We start from the raw sequence: 21,575 nt of genomic DNA on the forward strand, positions 1-21,575 counted from the left end.
CATCTGAAAACACAACCCCTGTTTCGCTTGCCACTCGCTTCGAAAGATTTCCGCCGCACGAAGTTTTACACAACTCCTGCAACCCACCATTTTCTAATGAAATACACTGTCAGCTTATTGGGTTCTTGAGCGTTTTATAATAACGAAGACAATTCAAAAGCTCTTTAAAATTTACGACTTGCAATTTAACCTCCTGTCTTTCATCAGATCTTTAGCACTGCCGACACGAGCTAGCTTATCGAACAAAAATATTTTATTATTCACCCTTGCTTATCTTTACCTTCTTGACACACTTCATATTTTAAAAAATTATCAAAAAGAAAACAACAAAAATTTCTCGAATGAGATTTCCTGAATGCCATCGATCAAAAACTTGTACGAAATTTTGTAGTACAAAAATTCCAGATATTTTTGTTGGATTACGTTCACTCAGCTTGAAAACGTGCGTATTTTTTTCCTAGTAAAAATATTTACGCAAATGCTTGTATATTGTTGGCTGAGATTTTAAGAAAACCAAAACTATTGCCCTTGGTAAAACCTAATAACACTAAGTCACATCCGGTTCACTGTTCAATGTGTTGAAATTGCATTAAGGGTTTTTTGCTAATTTATTGCTTGGTGAAAGTGTTTTTTTTAAGTTTGCCGGTCTTTCAATACAAGCTCGCAAAATGACGCGGCACAGAGCTAGAGGAATGCGTCTAAAATCGATTCTTTAAGTTAAAGTGTGTATAGGGTATAAATAGCCTCTTCCGGTATGCATCTATGTAATTACTCAGATTTCCGTCACTGTGTTATAAAAACAGTTACGTTCGACCGGGAGAGCCATACATCAGGTCATTGCTTGTAAAGTTGACTGGCTCTGAGTCGTACAACTGCAATACCACGGCAAACTGCACTTCTATTTCAGTCCGTCATAATATCAGTACTCAGACTCCCTTGGGATTTATTCTGTACTGAGGCTATGAAGCCGATAGCAATATTTGTGCTGTACATTGAGATTTACGTAGGTCTTCGTGTCGTAGCCGAGACCAAGTGTGGAAATGCTAAGTGTTCCTCAGTTTCCTTGCAGCAGCAAGGAAAAAGCCTTGGTAAGTTTTATGACGTATTGTTATTCCTAAGAAAATATGCACTATACATAGGTCTGCGTACAACGTGTTGATCAGATGACTCTCAAGATTGGATGTGATTCGTAAAAAAGTATGTACTATAAAATCTTCGATGTCCACAAGCAAGAGCTTTAGTAAAATCATTCATAGGACAAACAATACAAGCCCGATATGATCTAAGATTAATGTATAAAATCCAAGGAGTCAAAAATCGCAATTAAAATGTAGCGACATGACCAAGTAATCTCATATCTATTCAATCATGCCACTTCATTCTGTAAACTTCTGAAGATACTGAAATTATCAATATGCAATAGACCCTAAGCAGTGACAGCAAAGGAAAAAGTTCCAGCTATAAACAGTTACGATATTTAAGCAAAATGTCGCAGCACAGAAATAAGTGAAAATGCTAAAAGTCCTGAGATGGCATCTTTGAATTGGTTCCGTATATTGCGGTGTAGAGAAGCGTCGAGTTCACGGGTCACAAGTGATCCCACTCCAAAATATCTTAAAGGAAAAAAATGTCTTTTCTCAATTCAGTCAGTGGCGATTGTTTAGAAAAAGCCAGTCGTCGAAGAGGAAAGGCCTTGAGCTAAAAATATTCTGCTGGAAAATTTTTTATATTGTTGCTACAGAAGTGAGAATAGCCATGCTGTTATCTGTCAACAGTTGTTGTCTTTGCTGTGATGTATTAAGCTCGCCTCCTCTTACCAGTTTATAAGCAAGCGTGCGGTTAGCCATGGTTATCTATGATGAGCTTTAAATGATCGATCGTTTACAAACTCTTTGATAAGTGCTTAAAATATTCTTTGGGCTACCTGGCGAGGAAATTGTGGTCTTACTGGGATCAAATACACACCATTTCAATCAGCACAATTCTACATCAAACCACTACGATCGGACCAACTGACTGTCGTTGGGCGGTTTACACAACTGGCCCAATAATGTATTATTTACGCAAGGAAGGTTTTGGAAATATAAGGTGGCACTTAATATTCAGGACATTTGATGTTAAAATTTTTTTAACCGGGAAAATTCCAACCTTAAGATTCTCCGCCATGATTTAATCTCAATTACGTTTGGTGTGTTTGGTTCAACTGGGTATGCCTTGGGGCATATTCAACCGTCATATTTTACAAGATGACGCAGAGAGAGCTCGCGTGCTTGGAGCTACCTGCTATTTGTTAGTCGAGAAATCGAGAAATATCGTGACCTCGTAAGTTTTAACCCATGAACATAACGCCTTGCGGCTCGTCTGTAGTGGTGAGCTCGTAAAGGCAACGAGCGAGAGAAACGTGCACAATGAAGTACCAACTTTAGATTTTAATGCAAGGTTGACAATTGTCGAAAAATTCGCTTTGAATTGCTTTTTAAGTCTCACCGTTTAGCACTTGAAAAAATAGTTTGATTATCCCAGATTAAACACGCGCTAGCCTTATCTCAGGATCGAAGGAAATGTTGGCTGTTTCATTTGCTGTTTTCGGGCAGCACATATTGGATAAGTCTTCATTTTCGGAGTTCTCGTATTACTGACTAGAAACAGGTAGGTCTTTCCGATAGCCGTTAACTTAAAAATGTTACGAAGACTTTAGAACAACACATGTGTACACATTTTACTTCCCTCGCTATGCAAGAGTACGCAATTCGATACAAGGTCGGCTTTTTTCACAACGGCGGGCGAGCTTTGAAAAGGTCTAAAGTTTCTAGTCCAATATTCCGCCTTTCGGATAACTTTGAGAGTGCTGCTCCACCTACCGCAGACAAAGGAATTGCGAACATTTCGGGTTGACATCCTTATACAAGATGATCTTACATTTAAACAGTAATATCTAAGATGATGTCATAAAACTGTTTTTTTCCTTTTCAGAGGAAACGTCTATACTATAAACGGAACTGGTTCATATGTTTTCTCAGCAGATTCTTGTCTTTCCTGCATATAGAAAAAAAGTACTAGTGGTCTCCAAGTTTTGAACACGCCATTTTTTCGTCCACGCGGAGACTTCCGACAAAACTAAGCCTTAAAAAGGGATTTGTTTGTTTTCTTAACCGCTTCTTTTCGTTACAAATTGGAACCTTGGTTGGTTTTAGCCGAAAAAATGCGCTTAGCGTTAAGAGTTTTTCTTGCTTTTGTTTGAAAAAAACAAAAACTGATTAACACATTTTTAATGGCAGATTTGAATTCTCACAGTAGGCGAGATTGTCATAACGTTCGTTGTTCAAAGGGAGTAGAACACATCCTAGCAACACTACTTCCTCTCCTCTCGAAAAAGGAGTATCGGCGACTTTTCAGGCAAATCTGATTAAAGCAAAACCTGTTTGACAGAAACAAAGGACCCTTCTATAAGCAAGTAACCAAGCATTATCGTAATTAATCAAATGTTTCGGACCATTACGAAGAATTCTCGGCAAAGTTTTTCTTTGGTTCGATTACAGTTGTCTTTTCTAGCCTGCTTAGATTTAATATCTTTTTGGAACAATTGTTGAAAAAGCTATGCCTGACTCATCTTTAAAAGAGGCCAGTTTTAGTATTACATTTGTTTTGTTTGCTAGTTTAATCCGCTGTTTGCGGCTACTGCTCAGCGGAAAATGGTACATATAGTTGATCCAGGTTCTATATATTCTTTGATTATTTACTCAGATTAAGTGTATTTAATCTATATTTAAAGTTCACTATGTGGATAATGGCCGATATCGCAGAGCAAACAAAAACCCTGACATCGTTGTCTTTTCTTAGTAATCACACATATATTAGATTAATCACATGAGGTGGTATCAATTTTTATTCCCCTCGTATCCTTAATGAATATTAGATGATAGATATATACTGATGGCCGAGGCGTCGAGAACCTTTGTTTATCACTAAAGACTATCTATACAGATCATCACGAAAAATATAAAATAAGGTCATGTGTGCGGAATGTTATGCTTTCAAGCAAAATCGATCTATCGTTCTCACTCATTCGCTTTAGATTCAGCACATGCAATGTTAAGTTTAACGTTTGAACAAGTCGGAAAGTAACTGAGAAATTTTCAAAACACCAGCCAGGTCTGCCTGTAGATCTCATCTTTTTTTGTCAGCTTTAAATTTCTTTGGCTACAAACAGGAAAAACGAAATGTGCACTCCCCGGCGAGAGTTCATTCAAGGATGGTTTGACCTTTATATATGAGCTCACATGGATTGAGGAAATGATTGAAGAAAGATAGGGACCAACTCAAGGTGTCTGTATTAGAGAGTTATCCGTTAAGAAAGAGTCGACGTTAAGATTAGAGACGCACTGGGCAACAGGGTGGAGTCGTTCTAGAGTTTTGATTGGTTATCTGGGCTGATAAGAAAAAGCTGTCTTTTCCGTTCGGAACTGCCCGCCTAATGTTACAGTATTGAAAATTTTTCACTCCGCGGTGGAGTCAATACTTTAAATACTTTATTAAACAAGTTTGTTCGTTCAAGTAAGTGTTAAATTTGGTGGTAAGAGCAAATCCTCGAAACCGTACACCTAGCGTTGGTCCCTAACTTTCTTCAGTCCTTTCCAAGACTTCTATGACGCAGACACCTTGAGACACCTCTTCAAAAGTGTCTAAGAGACAGCTAATTTCAGACTGTTCTTTGAATTTTGATTGTTGACGTTTTGTAGGGATAAAACAATCGCCATTAACCAAGTAATTTACATTGTGGCCCACAAACTAAGGACAGAAAAAATTGAAATAAACAAGTAAGAATCCGAGTTGCCTGGAGGCAAACCAGTCAGCTACTTACGAGCATGGACTATGAGTTAATTAAAACTGGGGACAACCCTGAACAAATCCAGCCATAGCGCTCAGTCCTAGACTTGAACTCAAAGCCTTGGGGTTGCCAGTCTAGCGCTCTAACGAACCTTTCCGTAAGCCACGTTGTCCCCCTTCGTGCCTGCAATGGAGTTGATTAAGAGTGTATAGACCACCGCAAAGAGCGGTTTCGATTGCAGACATTCCGAGCTCGTGGCCTTTGTTATTCTAACGCTACTCTTTTCAAAACGTATATTTACAACCTACAAAAAAGGACATCTCGTAATGTATTATGTTTAGAACGTATAGATAAGTTCATGGGTATATTTTAATGTACATATCTTCTTTTTGTGATCCCTATAATTTCTGAAGAAAATATTTCGTTGATTTTCTTCTTGCTATAATGAATGGCTGCTTTCCATATCCACCTACGCATTACACATTAGTTACAAACGTTTTTATCTCTTTGAAAGCTTTAAGTATTGGCCTGGTTCCTGTTTTTGTATTTTCATTGTCATTGGTAAAATGCGGATTTATATTTATTTAGGGCAATGATGACCGAATATCCATACGCCCTGACCTAATGTGCGGTTAATAACGCATGCATGTCGTCCTGGCCACTCCCTGTTTTGTATATCTCTTTTCGTGTCATGAGGCGTTGGAAAAGCAAATATCAGGTCTGTTGTCTTAAGTCTGGATAAGGTCTAATATTATCATACTAAATATATCGCTATTTAGTGTTTTTGTCAACAACCATCATCAACTCGAATAGACTGAAAAAAAAGGAAAAAAAAGAAAAGAAGAAAAAAAACAAGAGATCCTTTACCTGGGAGACATCGCAGACTCTTGGTATTTTCCTGCTTGGGAGATAACACACTGGAATAAATATTCATGTGGTAGAAACTGAGAGACTGAGAAGAAAATAGAGTGCTATAAGAAAGTAACGACAAGCTTTCGTTATTTAAATATCCCTGTGTACCTCAAAAGCTACATTGTAGTTCAAGTTAAATAATAATTCTCGTTATACGCACTTAAATCGTCGTCTCTAATACACGAAAAATTATCCCGCGGGCACTTTTTAAAAGTGTAAGCAATAAAGTTCTTGCTCGCAAGCTTCGCATTTTCAGCTTCATTTGAAGTTAACGAAGTCAAGCTTGAGTGTCAGATTCACGGTTTCATTTGCAACAGAATGAACAAAGATAGTAAAGTCGAAAAGAATTGTAGGTCGGAACATCAGTATAGGTAAACTAGATTAATTAATAGCTTTCCTGTTTACTTGGGAAAAAAGCGGGTTATTTGTAGTTTCGAACATTAGAAAAATAATGAAAAAAAGAAAAAAAAAGGTAACAAAATGCGGATTTCTCTTTGGAGAAAGTGATGTCGAAGGAACTGTCTTTACTTTCACTTTCAAAGCTCTTTTTTGTTTCATGGGTACCCCGCAACTTAAGCAAGTCTACTTATGTATAAGCCAACATAATCTAAGTATAAAAATTTTTTACATAACTTGGGTCTTTGTTAGTGTTGCGGAAACTTTTTTAAGCTAGCTATTGTGTTGTCGTGTGGGCATTCTTCAGATGTCTTTTAATTTCAATGTTTCATATTACGTCATTTGGTGATCGCACTCGTCCGCAATATCAATTAATTATTATCGGGCAGGCAAAACAAACAACCAACGAGCTTAATGTTCGCTCCCCAATAGGGTTCTTCAATCCCGTAATCCCGACCCAAAATTCCGTGCAATCCCGTAATCCCGATGGTTATTTTGACATCCAACTTCACGGGCATACTTTCAATCCCGAAACTTGCCTCGATTTTGCTTTATAATCCCGAATCTCGAGCCTCCAAAAGCGAAAGGGCTTGCTGGGGACATCTCATCATCGTGCATTTATTTAGAGTATATGCACATCGAACGTATGCACCTCAATGAATGTACAAGTTTACACGATGCAGTGAATGGGCTCTGAACATTACGTTAAATTCGCAAGGAGACATACTGTTTTCAACGCATTATTCTTTTTTGATCTCAAAACTCAAACGAAAAATTACCATAATTAAATCTTTTCTTGGGTACTTGTCTTTAATTCGGAACACCTGCTCTTTGTAAATAGATCGCAAAATTTGGACTTTTCCCGTCAATTTTGTGTCCATCAATTCAGCGCAGATGTAGAGCGTCACGAGGTGGCGCTACAGAGCCGTAAACTAAATTTGGAATTTTTAAGAATTTGTTATTGTGTTTCTTTCTAGATGAAGTAAAGAAACAGAAAGTAGCAGACCACCTGGAGGATGACAAGTATACTTGCTGTGCTTGTGGTGGAGCAACGTATGACATCACTTTCACTGGTAAAGTTATTATAGATGAATTTAGGTTTCTGGGAAACTGCCCACCTTCCCCTCCCCTAAGCCATCATTTTGCCCTAAGTGAAAAGTAATTGTTGATGTTGGCTCAGGGGTGGGGTGGGTTGGCAGTTTCCCAGAAACCTGATGATCTGTTTGAATGTATCCAACACCATTATTGAACAAATTAAATCTCGCTAATCGTGGAATAAATTTTATCCCACGATTAGATTCTGTTCCTGAAAGCACGATTAAGACTAATCTAGGAAAAAACTACGTGTTAAATTTAACCCACTTAGTAAGTCGATTAACTCACTAATCGGGGGAAAAAGTTTGTAAAAGCAAACAAAATGGCGGACTTTCCGTTGGCACAAATACGTGAAAAAAAGTTCCGACAGCAAGAAATTGATCTCGACCAATTCACTGACGAAAAGCTTCGCAGTAGATACAGGTTTGGCCAAGAGTCAAAAAAATGTTTGGTAGAAATCCTCAAGAACGACCTCGAGAGACAGACGAGGAGAAAACATAAGCTGTTCCCAACGTGGTTACTACTTCATGCAATAAATTTGGTCAGTATAAAACATGGACTGCGGACTGTGTTCTGAATAAGGACTATGTTATAAAAACTCTTTCTAGGTACCCATGAAACAAAAAAGAGCTTTGAAAGTGAAAGTAAAGACAGTTCCTTCGACATCACTTTCTCCAAAGAGAAATCCGCATTTTGTTACCTTTTTCTTTCTTTTTTTCATTATTTTTCTAATGTTCGAAACTACAAATAACCCGCTTTTTTCCCAAGTAAACAGGAAAACTATTAATTAATCCAGTTTACCTATACTGATGTTCCGACCTACAATTCTTTTCGACTTTACTATCTTTGTGTTCTGAATATAAGGACTATGTTATAAATACTCTTTCTAGGTAGATGAAGAATTTCGGTTTCCTCTTCTTCTCCTTTGGTTTAACCTCGACCACTTCATTTCCCGCCATTTTCCCTTTACTTAACCCGTGCTTAAACATGTTTCGCCCCATATTTTTTGAAAGCAATCACCCGGAAAACTAATTAAACCGGTCTATTTTAACACTAATCTCGGATTAGTTAATCGTGGGTTTATTTCGGTTTCAGGAACTCCTTTTTAACCCTCGATTATTTATCCGAGGAATAAAAAATTTAGTCGTGGATTTGACGCTAATCGGAGGATAGCTTAATCGGCTTTTCAGGAACCTGGGCCTGTAGAGATAGGCCACAGCTATTCAGTGATTACAGTTTCAAGCCTACACGGACCATTCATTTTTTATCTGTAAGCTAATGAGCGGCAGTCCAACTCCACCAAATTTTCCGCGACAGACTACATAAACTACTTTTCATAAACTCAGATAACTCAGAATTCTTAAAAGCGCACAAAAAAACACAACAATAATAACAAATTATTTTTTATTTAAAGGTAAATGGAGAGAATCCACACATCCTCGGCATTTTCCAGGGATTATGGCACGCTGGTCTCCATTGATTGGTGCTTCACACAGCAAAGATTACATCATTTGGGAGTATGGGGGAATGGCCTCCGCCGGAGTGACCATGGTCAGCGAGTGGGGAGCTGTTTATAAACTAATAAAGGAGATGAAAAGTCAGGGGGGAAATGTTTACAGGTATACATTACGAAAAAAGGCTTTTCACCAGCTCTGCTGGCGAAGACGATTATTAAAGAATTTCAAGACCCGGAGCAAAATTTGAGACGAAAACGAATATTTCGTCCAAATCGCTCGAACTTTATCAGCGATGGGAAGTGTCAAGCTGCGTTTTTTTCTCAAATTTTGCTCACCTGAGTCTTGAAATTTCTGTACTAAATACAGGTATATAGTTTTACACTAGAGCTAATCATTGATTACGGATCCGCGTTCGTCACTTACGGAAAAATTGCGGAAACGAAATTGAGTCGAAACGAGTCCAGTTTCCCGGCCGAGGTGCCCCTGATAAAATTAATAGGGGCAGCTAATTTGCAGTCACCCGTGATGTAGCTCGAAACTTTCTGCCTTAGTGCCACAGGAACACCAGATTAGGATGCGTTCTTAAGAACGCAAAAATGCTCAATGTTTTTTCACAGTGGATGCGCACTTGCTTTACTTACAGTACTGCTTACTGTACTCTAGCCACTTTAAGGGTACTCCTCTGAAATAATCAGTAAAACAAATAACCAATTTGAACATTGGAATATGGTTTAAAAACCCAACTGGTCGCAAGCAGTTTAAAATTGGCCATTTTCTTGTATGGTGGACGACTTGAGCGCGGTACTCAAACTCGCGGCTTCCTGAATCCAAATTTTATATGAAGTGTTCTAGGCACCAAATCCAAAGTAATAAATTTGACCAGTTACATTAGACTTAGTCCGTCCAAAGAACAAATTGGAACTAGAAGCAAACTTCGGCTGCATAAAAAGACTCGCAATCAAACTTAGAGAAAAGACACCTTGCTACTTGCGGTAACGCCTCTACCTTCTCCTTTTGGTGTTAAGAACACCACTTATAACCTGCGTCGCATATTTAACTTCTTCTTTTCTTGTTAAGACCCAAAAATACCCGGTGTAATATTGCCTGCAACATTACGCGCAACATCTTCTAAACAGCTACCAAGTCTGACGCACTATTCAGCGCAATAAGGCCAGGAAGACATGAAAAAGGAAATTCTACTGTTGCAATATTGTCAGCAATGCTGCGCACAACAATTTTAGGAATTGAGAAATGATGCAATTTAGCCATTGCACCCAACATAGCACTCTGTACGTTTGTTTTCTCCTCGTTTCAGTGTTCCTTAATTAGGCAATTAGGTCAGATAAAACCAGGGCCGGGTTTAAGCTGGGTCAAAGATAACCGAGAGAGTGCAAAATTTTAATTTAGATAGGAGAACCTAGAAAGCGAGTTCAGATTAATCCTTTTTGTCTCTAATTTTATGATTGGATGCACTGAAAATAAAAGAGAAAATTATCCGAGAAAATGCTTTTGAAGAAAAGAAAAAGAAACCCGGATTAAAATTTAACCCTGGGTTTGTGCTAATCGGGGTTCGAACAACTGGGTCGTATTTCTGTAAAAGTCTTTTTAGAGCGCTGACCTTAAGTTTATGGGCTAAGGTGTTTGCACTTATTCCAGCATCATCCAGACTCGAATGCTATACACAAGTCTTGGTCAGGTGTCCTCTACCTTCAAAGCAGACAACAGACGCAATCTTGTGTCGGTGCTGGCAAAGATAACACCAAGCCCGGACTGGAGCGTGGGCGTTGATCGAATTAATCTGTGCGACGGAAATTGCACTTGGAAAAAACAAATCGTTCAGGATCTCTACCCATGGGATGCAGGTAAAACATACAACAACAAAGCAATTATTTTACTGCGCAAAGTAACAATATGATATATATGAGCAGGTAAATTTGAGCAAGACGTGTCAGAGAGAGGGGGTCCCAATAGCTCATAATGCAATGTTTGCAGCTTAATTAGATTTTTCCACGGGGCGAGGGGGTTGTTAGAAAAGACTGGAAAAATAAATCTCTTCGCAGTGTTAAAAAAGGGTGAATTTGAGGAAAACAGGTTAGCGACAGTGGGGTGGGTCTTAACGACACAAAAATCTAATGCAGACTCGTGTATTAAGCTTAATTGTAATTTCCACGGGGTGAGGGAACTGTAACAAAGATCCCTTCTGTAGTGGCGAGGGGACATAAAACAAATCCCTTCAGTATGAACGGGGCATTATTTATGGATGTTTATTATCTCGTACTACACTATGCCTTATAACCCTTAAAGTCCTATCCAGCCCTTGGCGATAGCACACTAGGTCCAGAAATCGTAGCTTTCTACACGGATTCCAAGAAAGAGACCGACGATATAAGTACATATTTTCCCCGGCATCTGACATCTAATGTGTCAATCAATCACTATAGGTACCGATGACGGCATAACATTCATCTCCGCCAATAGGAAAACAAATCCTCAGCAACCGATACAGAAGATCACCAGATACACGCATAAGCATTCTCAAGGAACATTCCCTAACAATAAGGACGGCGATATTACTCGTCCCTTTGGTCAGATCAAACTACAGCTTATGCATACTTCCGGATCATGTGGTGAGCCGCAACCTCTGCCCTTTCCTGAAAAACGTGAGTAAATTTGGTATAATACATGTTGGCGTCCCTTTGAGAGATCTTGTAGTTATCCTCATCCGTTTATCCCCAGAATATAACTAAACAGGGGCACCCAAAAAGAATATAGTTCAAAACCACTAAAACATAGCATTGTTGAAAGTATTTTAGTATTTAAACGGTAGATATAGGTGTATTTTTATCCCCTAAAATTTTTTATCTGTTTGGATTTCCTAGCTGAAAGTCTAGTGATCCGAAAAATTGCCTTTTCGAAATTTTCAACCAGAAAAAAGGCTCCCGAAAATTCTGGGTGACCTTTTCAGCGTAAAAATCCTTTTAACAATGGGCAATTATACCATTTTTTCGATGTTCAAGAATCCTAGGAGAGGCAAGCAAGCAAGAAATTTTACAACAAAAATTCTAGATCTCAAATCTTCTTCCGAACAGATATTTTCCAAAAATTGACGTTGGGTGCCCCCTGGACTAAATAAAGTCAAACTCCGTTAATACGGACACTGGTGGAGGGGGGGGGGGGGGGGGGCATATAAAGTGTCCGTATTAAGGGGGTTGAATTTAGAGAACGTGTAAGAGCTTTCTTTCCCCAGGGATAAGCAAACTGTCTGCAATAATGAGGTGTCCGTATTTAGCGGGTGTCGGTAAATCGGGATTTGACTGTATATCTACAAAAACAGGCAGACCAAAGTTGATGTAACCCAAGTATTCGACGCGCTTTCCTTGCCGAAAAATGTCAGGCATGTCATAGTTTCCATAGTTTAGTTCAGTTCATTTGATAAATTCTTTATATTCAGTTCTTACAAAAAGGTGCACTTCATTAAGTCCCTGGAATAACCCATCGAGGAAATTGATTTTGTAATTTTCTTCAGTCTTCATGAATTAATCACCTGTATAACTGTATATGAATGAAAACAAGCTTGAGGAGTGTGAATGTATTAGATTTTTTAGGAAGTGATCATAATCAAAATAACAACCGATTTAGAGAAGTTCCAAACCAAGAATACTAGTAGAAACGAAGTTAGGAACTGCTTGAGATCTGTGGTCACAGAACTGCATTAAGTGGAGGGATGGTTTGGAAGAATTTGGATTTTGTTTTTGCAGATTTTGGAAGCTTGACCGCACACAGCTATGCCAAACAATAAATAGCCCTGGATAAGCCGCCTGTCCACAATCGTTCTTTTCTTTTCTATTCTTTTACGTTTTTTAAGAACTTTGCGTGCATTGCTGGAAGAAACTCGAGGCGCGCGAAAAAAAAAAAAAGGAAAAAGAAACCACCATCAACCCACCTCCTTGCGCTAGCAGTCAATAAACCGCTCGCAGTTTTAATTTTCATGCAGGCACGAGTGTCTGGGCGCTTTCAACGATCTCTAACGAGAAAATAGAGACCTTTAGATTCTAAGATGAGGACCAACTAATAAGACGAACTACGAGTACGAGGTTTTCTAGTGCGCGCGCGTGAACCAGTGTCATTTTGGCGGGAAAACGTGATAGCCGATGTCAATCTAATACGAGTTTTAGCCAGAATGTCGTAATGGCGGAAACAAGTTATCAAATATTAGAAGAGTTTCATCATTTCGGAGTCAGGAGAGGGCTTAACCTCCTTCAATAAAGATAACAGTGCTAACTTTTCTGGTGAAAAAAAAAAGTGCAATGAGCTTTTCGGTGTGTATATTTTTTGCAATACACGACAAAAACTTTCAGTCAAATTTCGTCTTCTTAGTCGTCCTAGTTCTTGAAAATTTTTTTAAAAAATTCTTAAGACTACTGCAAAGCTGACCAGAACAACGTGTATTGTTTTTTAATATGAAGAAGGCTGCCCAGCCGAAATATTGTTATGAAAAAACAATACAAGTTTTTCTGATCAGCTTTGCAGTAGTCTTCAGACTTTTTTGAAAATTCTTAACATTTTGGCTGATTAGATCTCTTTTCTAGACATCCAAAGTTTATAAAAAGCAGGATCTTCGTCCACGGTTTTTGCAGTTAATTTAATTCCAAGTTGAATCTAAAGGTCTCTAATAAATAGAACGTCTGAGCTGCCTAATTTGGGTACCTCTCAGCCGAGTATCGGTTGACATGTCGGCGACTCCTAATTTTTCTTTTTACGTTTTAGCGCAACGAGTACATTGTAAAGTATCTCGATGGACGAAATGGACTGCGTGCTCAGTCACATGCGGTCGAGGCATTCAGCTTAGGGGCCGAGCAATACTCAAGCAGCCAATGAATGACGGCTTACCGTGTCCAACATTGAGAGAATCCAGGTCTTGCTTTATCCGCAACTGTTCCAGTAAGTTGCTCATGAATTGACAATTTCCCAGTGCCAAAAACTCTCACTTTCAAACGAGGCTCAGTGCAAAACCTTTCTTGAAAAACTGAATTTTATTTGCATGAGAATAAGAACTCATTTTCGTATAAATGGCTTCGCACTTAGCCTGGCTTTGAAACAGAGGCCCAGAGTAACTCGAATGACCTATTGCCAACCCTATTGCCATGTTTTGATCAGGTTTTATGGTGAACGCGGAGGTGAAAAGTATGCAATGCGGCTAGGCTGCTAACCAGCCTTAACTTCTAATGGACTTTTTAAAGAGGAATAAAACCTAATCAAATTTCTCTCAGAAATTATTTCTTCGAACAAGTGGATCAATAAATGAACTTAAGTACCTCAAACGAACGTTTGCCATCAGTTTCATGCTTTTATATTTTCTATAAAAAATTCTTCCTTTACCATCTTCTCTTTCAAAAGCAAAATGATAATGATGATACTCCCAGTCTCCGAGTTGTGTTACGTTCACTTAATTTGCTGGTGCCGTTGTGGCACCGTTTTTGTACAAGAAACCTCGAGGTTGCAGCCTCACCGTTCTTGTTCGACCTTTGGCCAGCCCTGGCCCAAAGGGTTCTATTGATGACGAATGCATTGCTAGCGAGTGGCTGGCGACATCTTTGGTCATAATAAGAACAGCAGCACTGTTGACAACTTTTTCGAAGAAGAAAGCAGGCGCCTTTGCGGCCCTTGGTGTCTTAACCTATATTTCTGAAGCCCAAAATGACATTTTTCTCAAATCTTTTTAAACATAATTGAATGGAAATAGAAATTAAAAACAAATTAAAAACAAAAACAAAATAATACTGCCGAGACCAGGATTCGAACCTGGGTTACTGCGGCCACAACGCAGTGTCCTAACCACTAGACGATCACGGCGAGCCACGCCTCACGCGGGCTGAGATAAAGGGAAAATTTAAAAGGCTATCTCCGAGTTGCCTTAAACCGCTGTTTAAAACGAGGCTTAGTGCGAAGCCAATGGCAGGAATGAATGGGTTTCAATTGCTATTCAAGTCACATTTTCACAAGAAATGTTTTGCACTTGGCCTTGATTTGAAATTAAGTGAGGATTTTTGAAACTCGAAAGTAGACTGGAGACGAGTGAAAATAGACTGGAGATTAGTGAGAAGTCTTTGTAGACCTTATCATCTTAATTTTATCATCTTATAGCCCCTTTAGTAAAAAGAGCAAACACGAGTGATAAGATATCGATTTGATTAAGAAACCCTGTTTTTGTCTCGTATGTTTATACTCTTAGAATTGTGTTTTGTTGTCGATATTTCTCCCGCCAGATTTTCGCCCTCCGAAACGAAACTGCAGGCTGTCTTCATGGTCGTCCTGGACTGATTGTTGGGGCACTTGTACCCGAGGTGGCAAATTTCGGACGCGGACAATACTTCAAAAAGCAGGACCAGGAGGGAAATCTTGTAGAGACTTCGAGCTCATAAAATTCAGAAAGTGCAAACTTGAGAAATGCCCTTTAGAGAAAAGCAACGGTAAGGACATTATTTTTAAGTTTAAACACTGAACAAGTTAACAACTTATGGGTGTTCGCCATTTACATGAGTTCCATTGTACGTTTGCCCCTTCTCAAACCAAAACTGGTGGTAATGTTTTCAGTTTAAAACGCAAACGTTTCTTTATGTTCGCCCCCTGAGAATTCATTAATTGGAATTCTCTTGAGCATAGACTAGGTTTTGAAATTGGCCCGCACAATGGAAGACAGTAATGTGACTCTTGACTATTTGGTTTTAATAGCATGGTCCTTATTTATGGATGAATAGCTAGACAGATTCAGTGCCACGTGATTCTAAATCTCTCAAATATCGCTTTAAATAACCTCTAAAAAGACATTTATTGGTGTAAAAAATAAGCCACTCTGTAGTATTTCTAACATGTACTCCGCGCCACTTTTTTGAATGCAGAGAGGTTCTTGCTTGAAACTAGGCTGCTTTCTTTAATTTGCTCATTCTCTGCGAAATTATTTGAGGACAACCGTGCGGGTCGGATAGCTTTCTTTTTAACCCCAAAGCGCAAACGTTTGAATTGTTTGAGATACCAAACACAGTTACTCTTGAAGAAAAATCCAAGTAAAAAGTACATTGATTCGGCTTCATCTTATCTTTTCAGATTGCATTGTATCCGGTTGGTCGCCCTGGTCGCCATGTTCTAAGAAGTGTAACAGAGGTAGACAGCATCGACTAAGGAAAATAATAAAACGTGAAACGACTGGCGGGGCCAGCTGCCCTTCAAAGCTAAGAGAGAGGAGGAAATGTGCCAATAAATGTCCTGGTAAGATTTATGGTGTTTTGACTGTTTTTCACCAGAGGCCCATGCACTTGCGGAAGTTCTAATTTTGGTGCCTAATCCTCCACCTTAAACAACGGCGACGGCTACGAAAACGTCACTAAAAAAGTGAAGTCGCGGTGCATTAAAATTTATCGCGCTTATTCCATTCCGTTCAATTCATCAAATGTTAACAATTTTTTCTGGCGTTGAATTCTAAAACACTGTATCGAAGTTGACGTCACGCCCTCCACAAAACGTGAAAATAGGCATTTTCACGTCGTAGTCGTGCAGCTACGGCAAAGAAATGTACAAAAAAGCGTGATGCACGAGCAGAGTTGTTGTTTTGCCAATCTAAACCTATTGCTTTTTTCCCTTTCTTGTTGACTTCGTCGTCGTCTTTAATTTGCTTGAGCTCCCCACCAAACTGGTGACGCCCTTTAAAAAGATACTTTCCTCGCGGCATGGCTAGCTGGCAAGGACGGCCAGTCTTCATTCTATATGTAAATCCACATAAAGTAGCTTTGTCGGGAGCGCTGGAATTTCCCATTCCAGAAACTATGAGGCCCGGTTCAGATGCCGAACTTTTCGTTAGCTAAACCTAAGACATTGAATTAAGTACATGAAAAGTTCGGCATCTGAATCAATTAGGAACGTCTGTTTTAATTTGGGACGGCTTAGCCGTTCTTTCCGCCTAGCGGGGCCGGGAATTTCCACTTTTAATCGACTTTTGAACAGCTTACGCCGAACTTTTCATGAACCGAACCTAATGCATAAATTATTATAACGCATTTTGTACGCAATTTGACCGAAATGAGCATTTTTCTCCTGTTGAATTTAGTTCGGCTGGAATTAATATCGGCCTCTGAATCAATTCAACCGGTCTAAATAATTTGTGTCGGTCTTAATTCGAATTAGGTTCAGCTCAAAAAGTTCGGTGTCTGAACCGGGCCTAAGGGGAATGGCTAAAAGCGCAACGATTTCCGAGACTGTTTAGGTGGACAAGCGTTACGTACGATTGGTTAGTGGTTCCCTCGAATACCACTGACGAATCGTAAATAACGCATGTCCACCCAAGCGATCCCAGAAATCACTGCACGAAAAGCTTGAACACACGCCCTAGAGTTTGTGAAGTGGTGAACGTTTCAGAGAAAATTCCATGCGTTTGATTTCAAGAAGCGCAAATTAAATGATATTCACCTCAATTTTTTCTTTGAAAACATAAGTGGATGTCCGGAAAAAAAAAAAACAAAACAAAACAAAACAGCCAAAATTATTCTGCCGTAACCAGGATTCGAACCTGGGTTACTGCGGCCACAACGCAGTGTCCTAACCACTAGACGATCACGGCGAGCCACGCCTCACGCGGTATCAGAAAAACGAAAAAAATAATTTTTGGTGCTAATCCCCTTGAATGGTTTTCAGTTGAGACCCATGCACTTGCGGACGTTTTAATTTTCATTTCGCTTTCCTCTACCTAGTATTGTCAAATTCCGATCCATCAAACTAGTGACGCTTTTGAAAGAAATACTTTTCTCGCGGCATGGCCAGTATTGCCAGCTTACAGCTTATAAATAAATCTACTTGAAAGTTCTTCGTCAAGATCGCTGAAAATATTATTGACGAAATATTCTCATTCATCTGATCTCGTAGCACGAACATGACATTTACCTTAAATCTTTCCTTAAAAAAAATTAAGTAGATGCAAAATAAAATGAAACGTAAAAACAACAAAAGATAATAGTGCCGAGACCAGGATTCGAACCTGGGTTACTGCGGCCACAACGCAGTGTCCTAACCTCTAGACGATCACGGCGAGCCGCGCCTCAAGCGGTGTGAGTGATTGGGAAAATGTGATTTTTGTTGTTACTGTCTTGTACCCAAATCACCCTCTGAAGATGAGGCAAAAGGAATCTCACGAACCAACGGGAGTGAGATCTGGGTGCGAGATTGGTAAAGTTCGAGATTCCGAAATCCGGGAAAATTTTGCTTGTGAAATCCGGAATCCGCATAATTTTTGCTTGTAGAACCCGAATCCTGGGTTTTGGTATCCGAAATACAGGTCAAGGAATGCGAAATCCCTTGACGCCGGTCATCTCGGGCTAGATGCGGGTATCGAGTTAAATAAGAGGCTTCCTATCAACTTCATATATAGACCCTAGGGACGAGGTTGGCTACTCCGGTCGATCCATTTCCTAGGTGCAATGATTTGTCGCATCCTGTTTCGGCTGAGCAAGAGTGCTGGATACGACCAGGAAAAGAGAAAATGAGAGGCTAAGCTTAGCTCATTCTCTCTTGATTAGGATAAGTTTCCCTTTAATCATGCCGCCTCTCTCGTTCTTGAAACTGACTTGTCTCCCGACAGTTTCATCGATCATGAGATCAAACTTAAGTGTTTTACGCCTCCACCCTTTTAAGGCTTTTCGATAAGGAGGCGCATACTCCACCTGGAGGGATTTTATTTTACTAAGATCCTTACTTTCAGACTGTTTGCCCTCTGCCCGGTAGTGCCCGAACAAAACCTTTAATTCATTGTCTTTGGGGACAGCCCAAGGGATATACCGTTACTTCCTAGGTCCCTGGGATAACCTTTTGTTTTAAACGGCTGCGCCTTGGAAAGGTAGTTAGGTGACCGGTCAGAGCATAGAGATAAATTACCCCTGGCACCCGGCTCTTTAACATGTTCCCTGTCTTTTTTTCTTGACTAAGAAAGACATGAGGGCCTGTTTCAAGATCAATCTAGCTAAAGTTTTGCTGACCATAATTCTAATTTTCTTGCAGTGTGATGAGGGACTCGGTGAGACACTTAGCTGGACCCGCGGCAAAAGCTGTGTCAGCTGTAGCTCTGGCTAGTGAAGCAGCGATGACTATGACAGGCGGAAGATATTCATATAGTTTATTTATTATTGGTCGGTTTTTAAGCGAGTTAGGCTCTCCTAGCGTGCAGGACTTCAGTCTGTCTGACGATGTATATACTCTATAACATCTAGAAGCAGGACTTTGCGCAATGAGTTGTTTCTCTCTGTTTTTCTTCAAGGAATTTACAGCGAGACGGTGTGCTAAAAGATTCACGAATTTCGTTTTTACGTTCTGTCGTTGTGTGTGTTGCTATTTGACCCAAGTCTTTAATTTCCGGCTGCATTTACACGGCACCGGACGAATCATTTTCTACCGGCTGAAAAATTTGACCAGATACTCCGTCCACACGGGACTATTTGATATTTTAACTCTGTTCACATGGAAATTTGAGAGGCTTAGCGTCTAAATTTTGAGCCGTGTGAACGGAACGCCCAAACGAACGAATTTTGAACCAGTCGAAACTTCGTCCGGTTCCCTGTGAACGTAGCCTTAATAGAACGATTTTCTCATGACCTTGAAAAAAAAACGCGCGAACAAAGAAACAGAAACAACAAACGAACGGAAATAGAGCGATTTGATTGGTTTATCGAACGGATACAAACGCACGTGGCTTTTGGTTGGTTAATCGAACGCTCGGGTGAAAAAACTTCATGCCCAAGAACTTTCTAGAATTAAATCATTCGATACTTCGCTTTGACGTCATACTGCAACGCGACTGGCCTATCGAACAATGCCTTCTCCATATTAGGGTTTTCTTTGGCGGGAAAACGAAGAATCCATGTTTTGATCTTTTCATCCATTGGCTGATAAAACAAATAACGAACATTTACCGAAACCATTTTTCAAGGTCATACAAAAATCGCTCTAACCCCTCTTTGCTAGTAATCTCCTAGTATAAGGTGTCAGCCTGGCAGCCTCTCATGACTCTCATCCCCGAAGGTGTGTTTCCGCTAGAAAGAAAATAAAGGTAAAATGTCTCAGGGGCACATAATCGAACTTGAGTCGTGATAGTGACGACGACATACTAGATGTACAAATGGCGTCATTAAAACTGGACGTTGAAAAGTGTAATTGCAGAGTTCTTTTTGCCAAAGGTGACCTAATATATTGAATCGTTTTCGATTCTTGTCGTTCTTGATGAAAGTTGGCAATTCCTCCTGCTTATTTTTAATAAAGCGATTATTCTCTGTATGACTCGCGATTGTTGCATACAGTATAAGAACCCGCGACTAAGAATCGGGTTTTTAAGAACCTGTTAGGCTAAAATTTGTCAGTTAATTAGCCCCCCTCTGTACAAGAATTTGTTGGTATTAAATTTGAAGCAGGTAGTTAGTTTCTAAAATCAATTTAAAAAGTCTGTACACTTGGGCAAACAAGATAAGTCAACTTTCAGGATCGATCCTCTTTGGAGACGTGTCTTGTTCCTCCAACTGCAATGTAATGGTATGCGGATAACATGCAAGGAATGAGCTGGATACCCCTAAATACCCTTAGCTATAGACATGTATTTTTGCCTTCAGAGAAGAAGAACCTATTTAAGAACCTAAATATCCTAAATTTGTGCTATACCATTTATGTAACAACCCGTGTAGGCTAATGGGAAAACGCATGTTAGTTGTGGGTTTTTCTATGTAGTATAAGATGATTATAGCCAAGTCGGCGCTACAAGCACTTTGTTCGCTTGTGCCATTGTAACACGCTCCTTGGAATAATCGTTAATGATACTGAGACGGCAAACTGATAAGGCTGTTTGCCAGCCTGGTAGATAGAATGAATTGGTTAGTTATAGGTGAGTTTCCTCCTCCAATGAACTGTTTTGTTATGCGAACATTCGATTCGTTTAATATTGCTGAATGTTGTAATCATTTTCTCGGCATTAAAGACAGCAAAAAATGAAAATTTGTTAATCTTCGACGTCCTAATAAGTTTCCCAAGAACTACAACTGAATACTGAAAATGTTTACTTAGCAGATGGAAAACGGTAGTTTCGCTTAATTGTTGAAGAGAATGAGGAAAATGAACAGTAAAAACCCGCGACTAAAACTGCCCTGGCCTTCTTAGTCGCAGGTTTTTAAACAAACCTGTTAGGCTAAAGCCCACTCTATACAAGAACCTGTTAAGCCTAAAATTTGAAGCAGGTTCTTATTTTCTAAAATCTATATAAAAAACTGTATTATGTACTCTTGGGTAAATAAGTCAAGTTTAATTTCAGAATCCTCTTTGGAGACATGTAAAGGTGTGCAGTTTTTATTTAAAATAAGGAATAAGCTGAATATACCCTCTAAAATACTCTTAAGCTGCGCGCAAACGGACGCAACAACTCCCAACATTGTTGCGCCGACAATGTTGGGAGTTCAGGGTTCGTGTTGGCAGTGGTGTGCAAACGGATGCAACAACTCCCAACAATGTTAGGACCTGCAGTGCAACGTGGGAAGGATGCACCCCATAAGTCTTTGTAAACCATGCGTAATGGGCGTGCGTGGCCCCAACATTGTTGGAAGAGCTGTGCAAACGAATCCAACATTGTTGTGCTACGCTTCGGCGATCAAGGAACAAAAGAAATGTGGGTGTGTAAACGGACGCAACATGTAACATCCAACAATGTTGGGAGTTGTTGGCCAACAATGTTGCGTCCGTTTGCGCGGGGCTTAACACCCTCCTCGATCTCCATAATTTTTCATAAGATACTCAGCCTCATTCATTAATTGTTAAATAACAAATAGAAGAAATAAAGAATGTATTACACAAAAAGAGGTCTGCAGGCAGTT

The 21,575-nt window shown here is 39.6% G+C and overlaps 1 protein-coding gene and 3 non-coding genes across 4 annotated transcripts; 1 reads left to right on the forward strand and 3 right to left on the reverse strand.

Moving 5' to 3' along the window:
• The first annotated feature begins 805 nt into the window (after positions 1-805).
• LOC140935888 (spondin-2-like) lies at positions 806-19,998 on the forward strand. The gene is made up of 9 exons (XM_073385463.1): positions 806-1,088; positions 7,114-7,209; positions 8,646-8,850; positions 10,345-10,550; positions 11,130-11,348; positions 13,456-13,629; positions 14,955-15,158; positions 15,793-15,954; positions 18,730-19,998. The coding sequence occupies exons 1-9, from the start codon at positions 962-964 to the stop codon at positions 18,732-18,734; spliced, it is 1,398 nt and encodes a 465-aa protein (XP_073241564.1). The 5' UTR covers positions 806-961; the 3' UTR covers positions 18,735-19,998.
• Trnah-gug (transfer RNA histidin (anticodon GUG)) lies at positions 14,470-14,541 on the reverse strand. The gene has a single exon. It is a non-coding gene; the product is annotated as a tRNA-His (tRNA).
• Positions 17,228-17,299, reverse strand: Trnah-gug (transfer RNA histidin (anticodon GUG)). The gene has a single exon. It is a non-coding gene; the product is annotated as a tRNA-His (tRNA).
• Positions 17,693-17,764, reverse strand: Trnah-gug (transfer RNA histidin (anticodon GUG)). The gene has a single exon. It is a non-coding gene; the product is annotated as a tRNA-His (tRNA).
• Positions 19,999-21,575: the final 1,577 nt, after the last annotated feature.

This window comes from Porites lutea, chromosome 4 (genome assembly GCF_958299795.1).
Source record: "Porites lutea chromosome 4, jaPorLute2.1, whole genome shotgun sequence".
Lineage (NCBI taxonomy): Eukaryota > Metazoa > Cnidaria > Anthozoa > Scleractinia > Poritidae > Porites > Porites lutea.

Coding starts and splice junctions, on each gene's coding strand:
- LOC140935888 (XM_073385463.1), top strand. CDS start 962: ATGAAGCCGATAGCAATATTTGTGCTGTACATTGAGATTTACGTAGGT. Junction 7,210..8,645: donor GTATGACATCACTTTCACTG/GTAAAGTTATTA, acceptor TTTTATTTAAAG/GTAAATGGAGAGAATCCACA. Junction 15,159..15,792: donor CCCTTTAGAGAAAAGCAACG/GTAAGGACATTA, acceptor TTATCTTTTCAG/ATTGCATTGTATCCGGTTGG.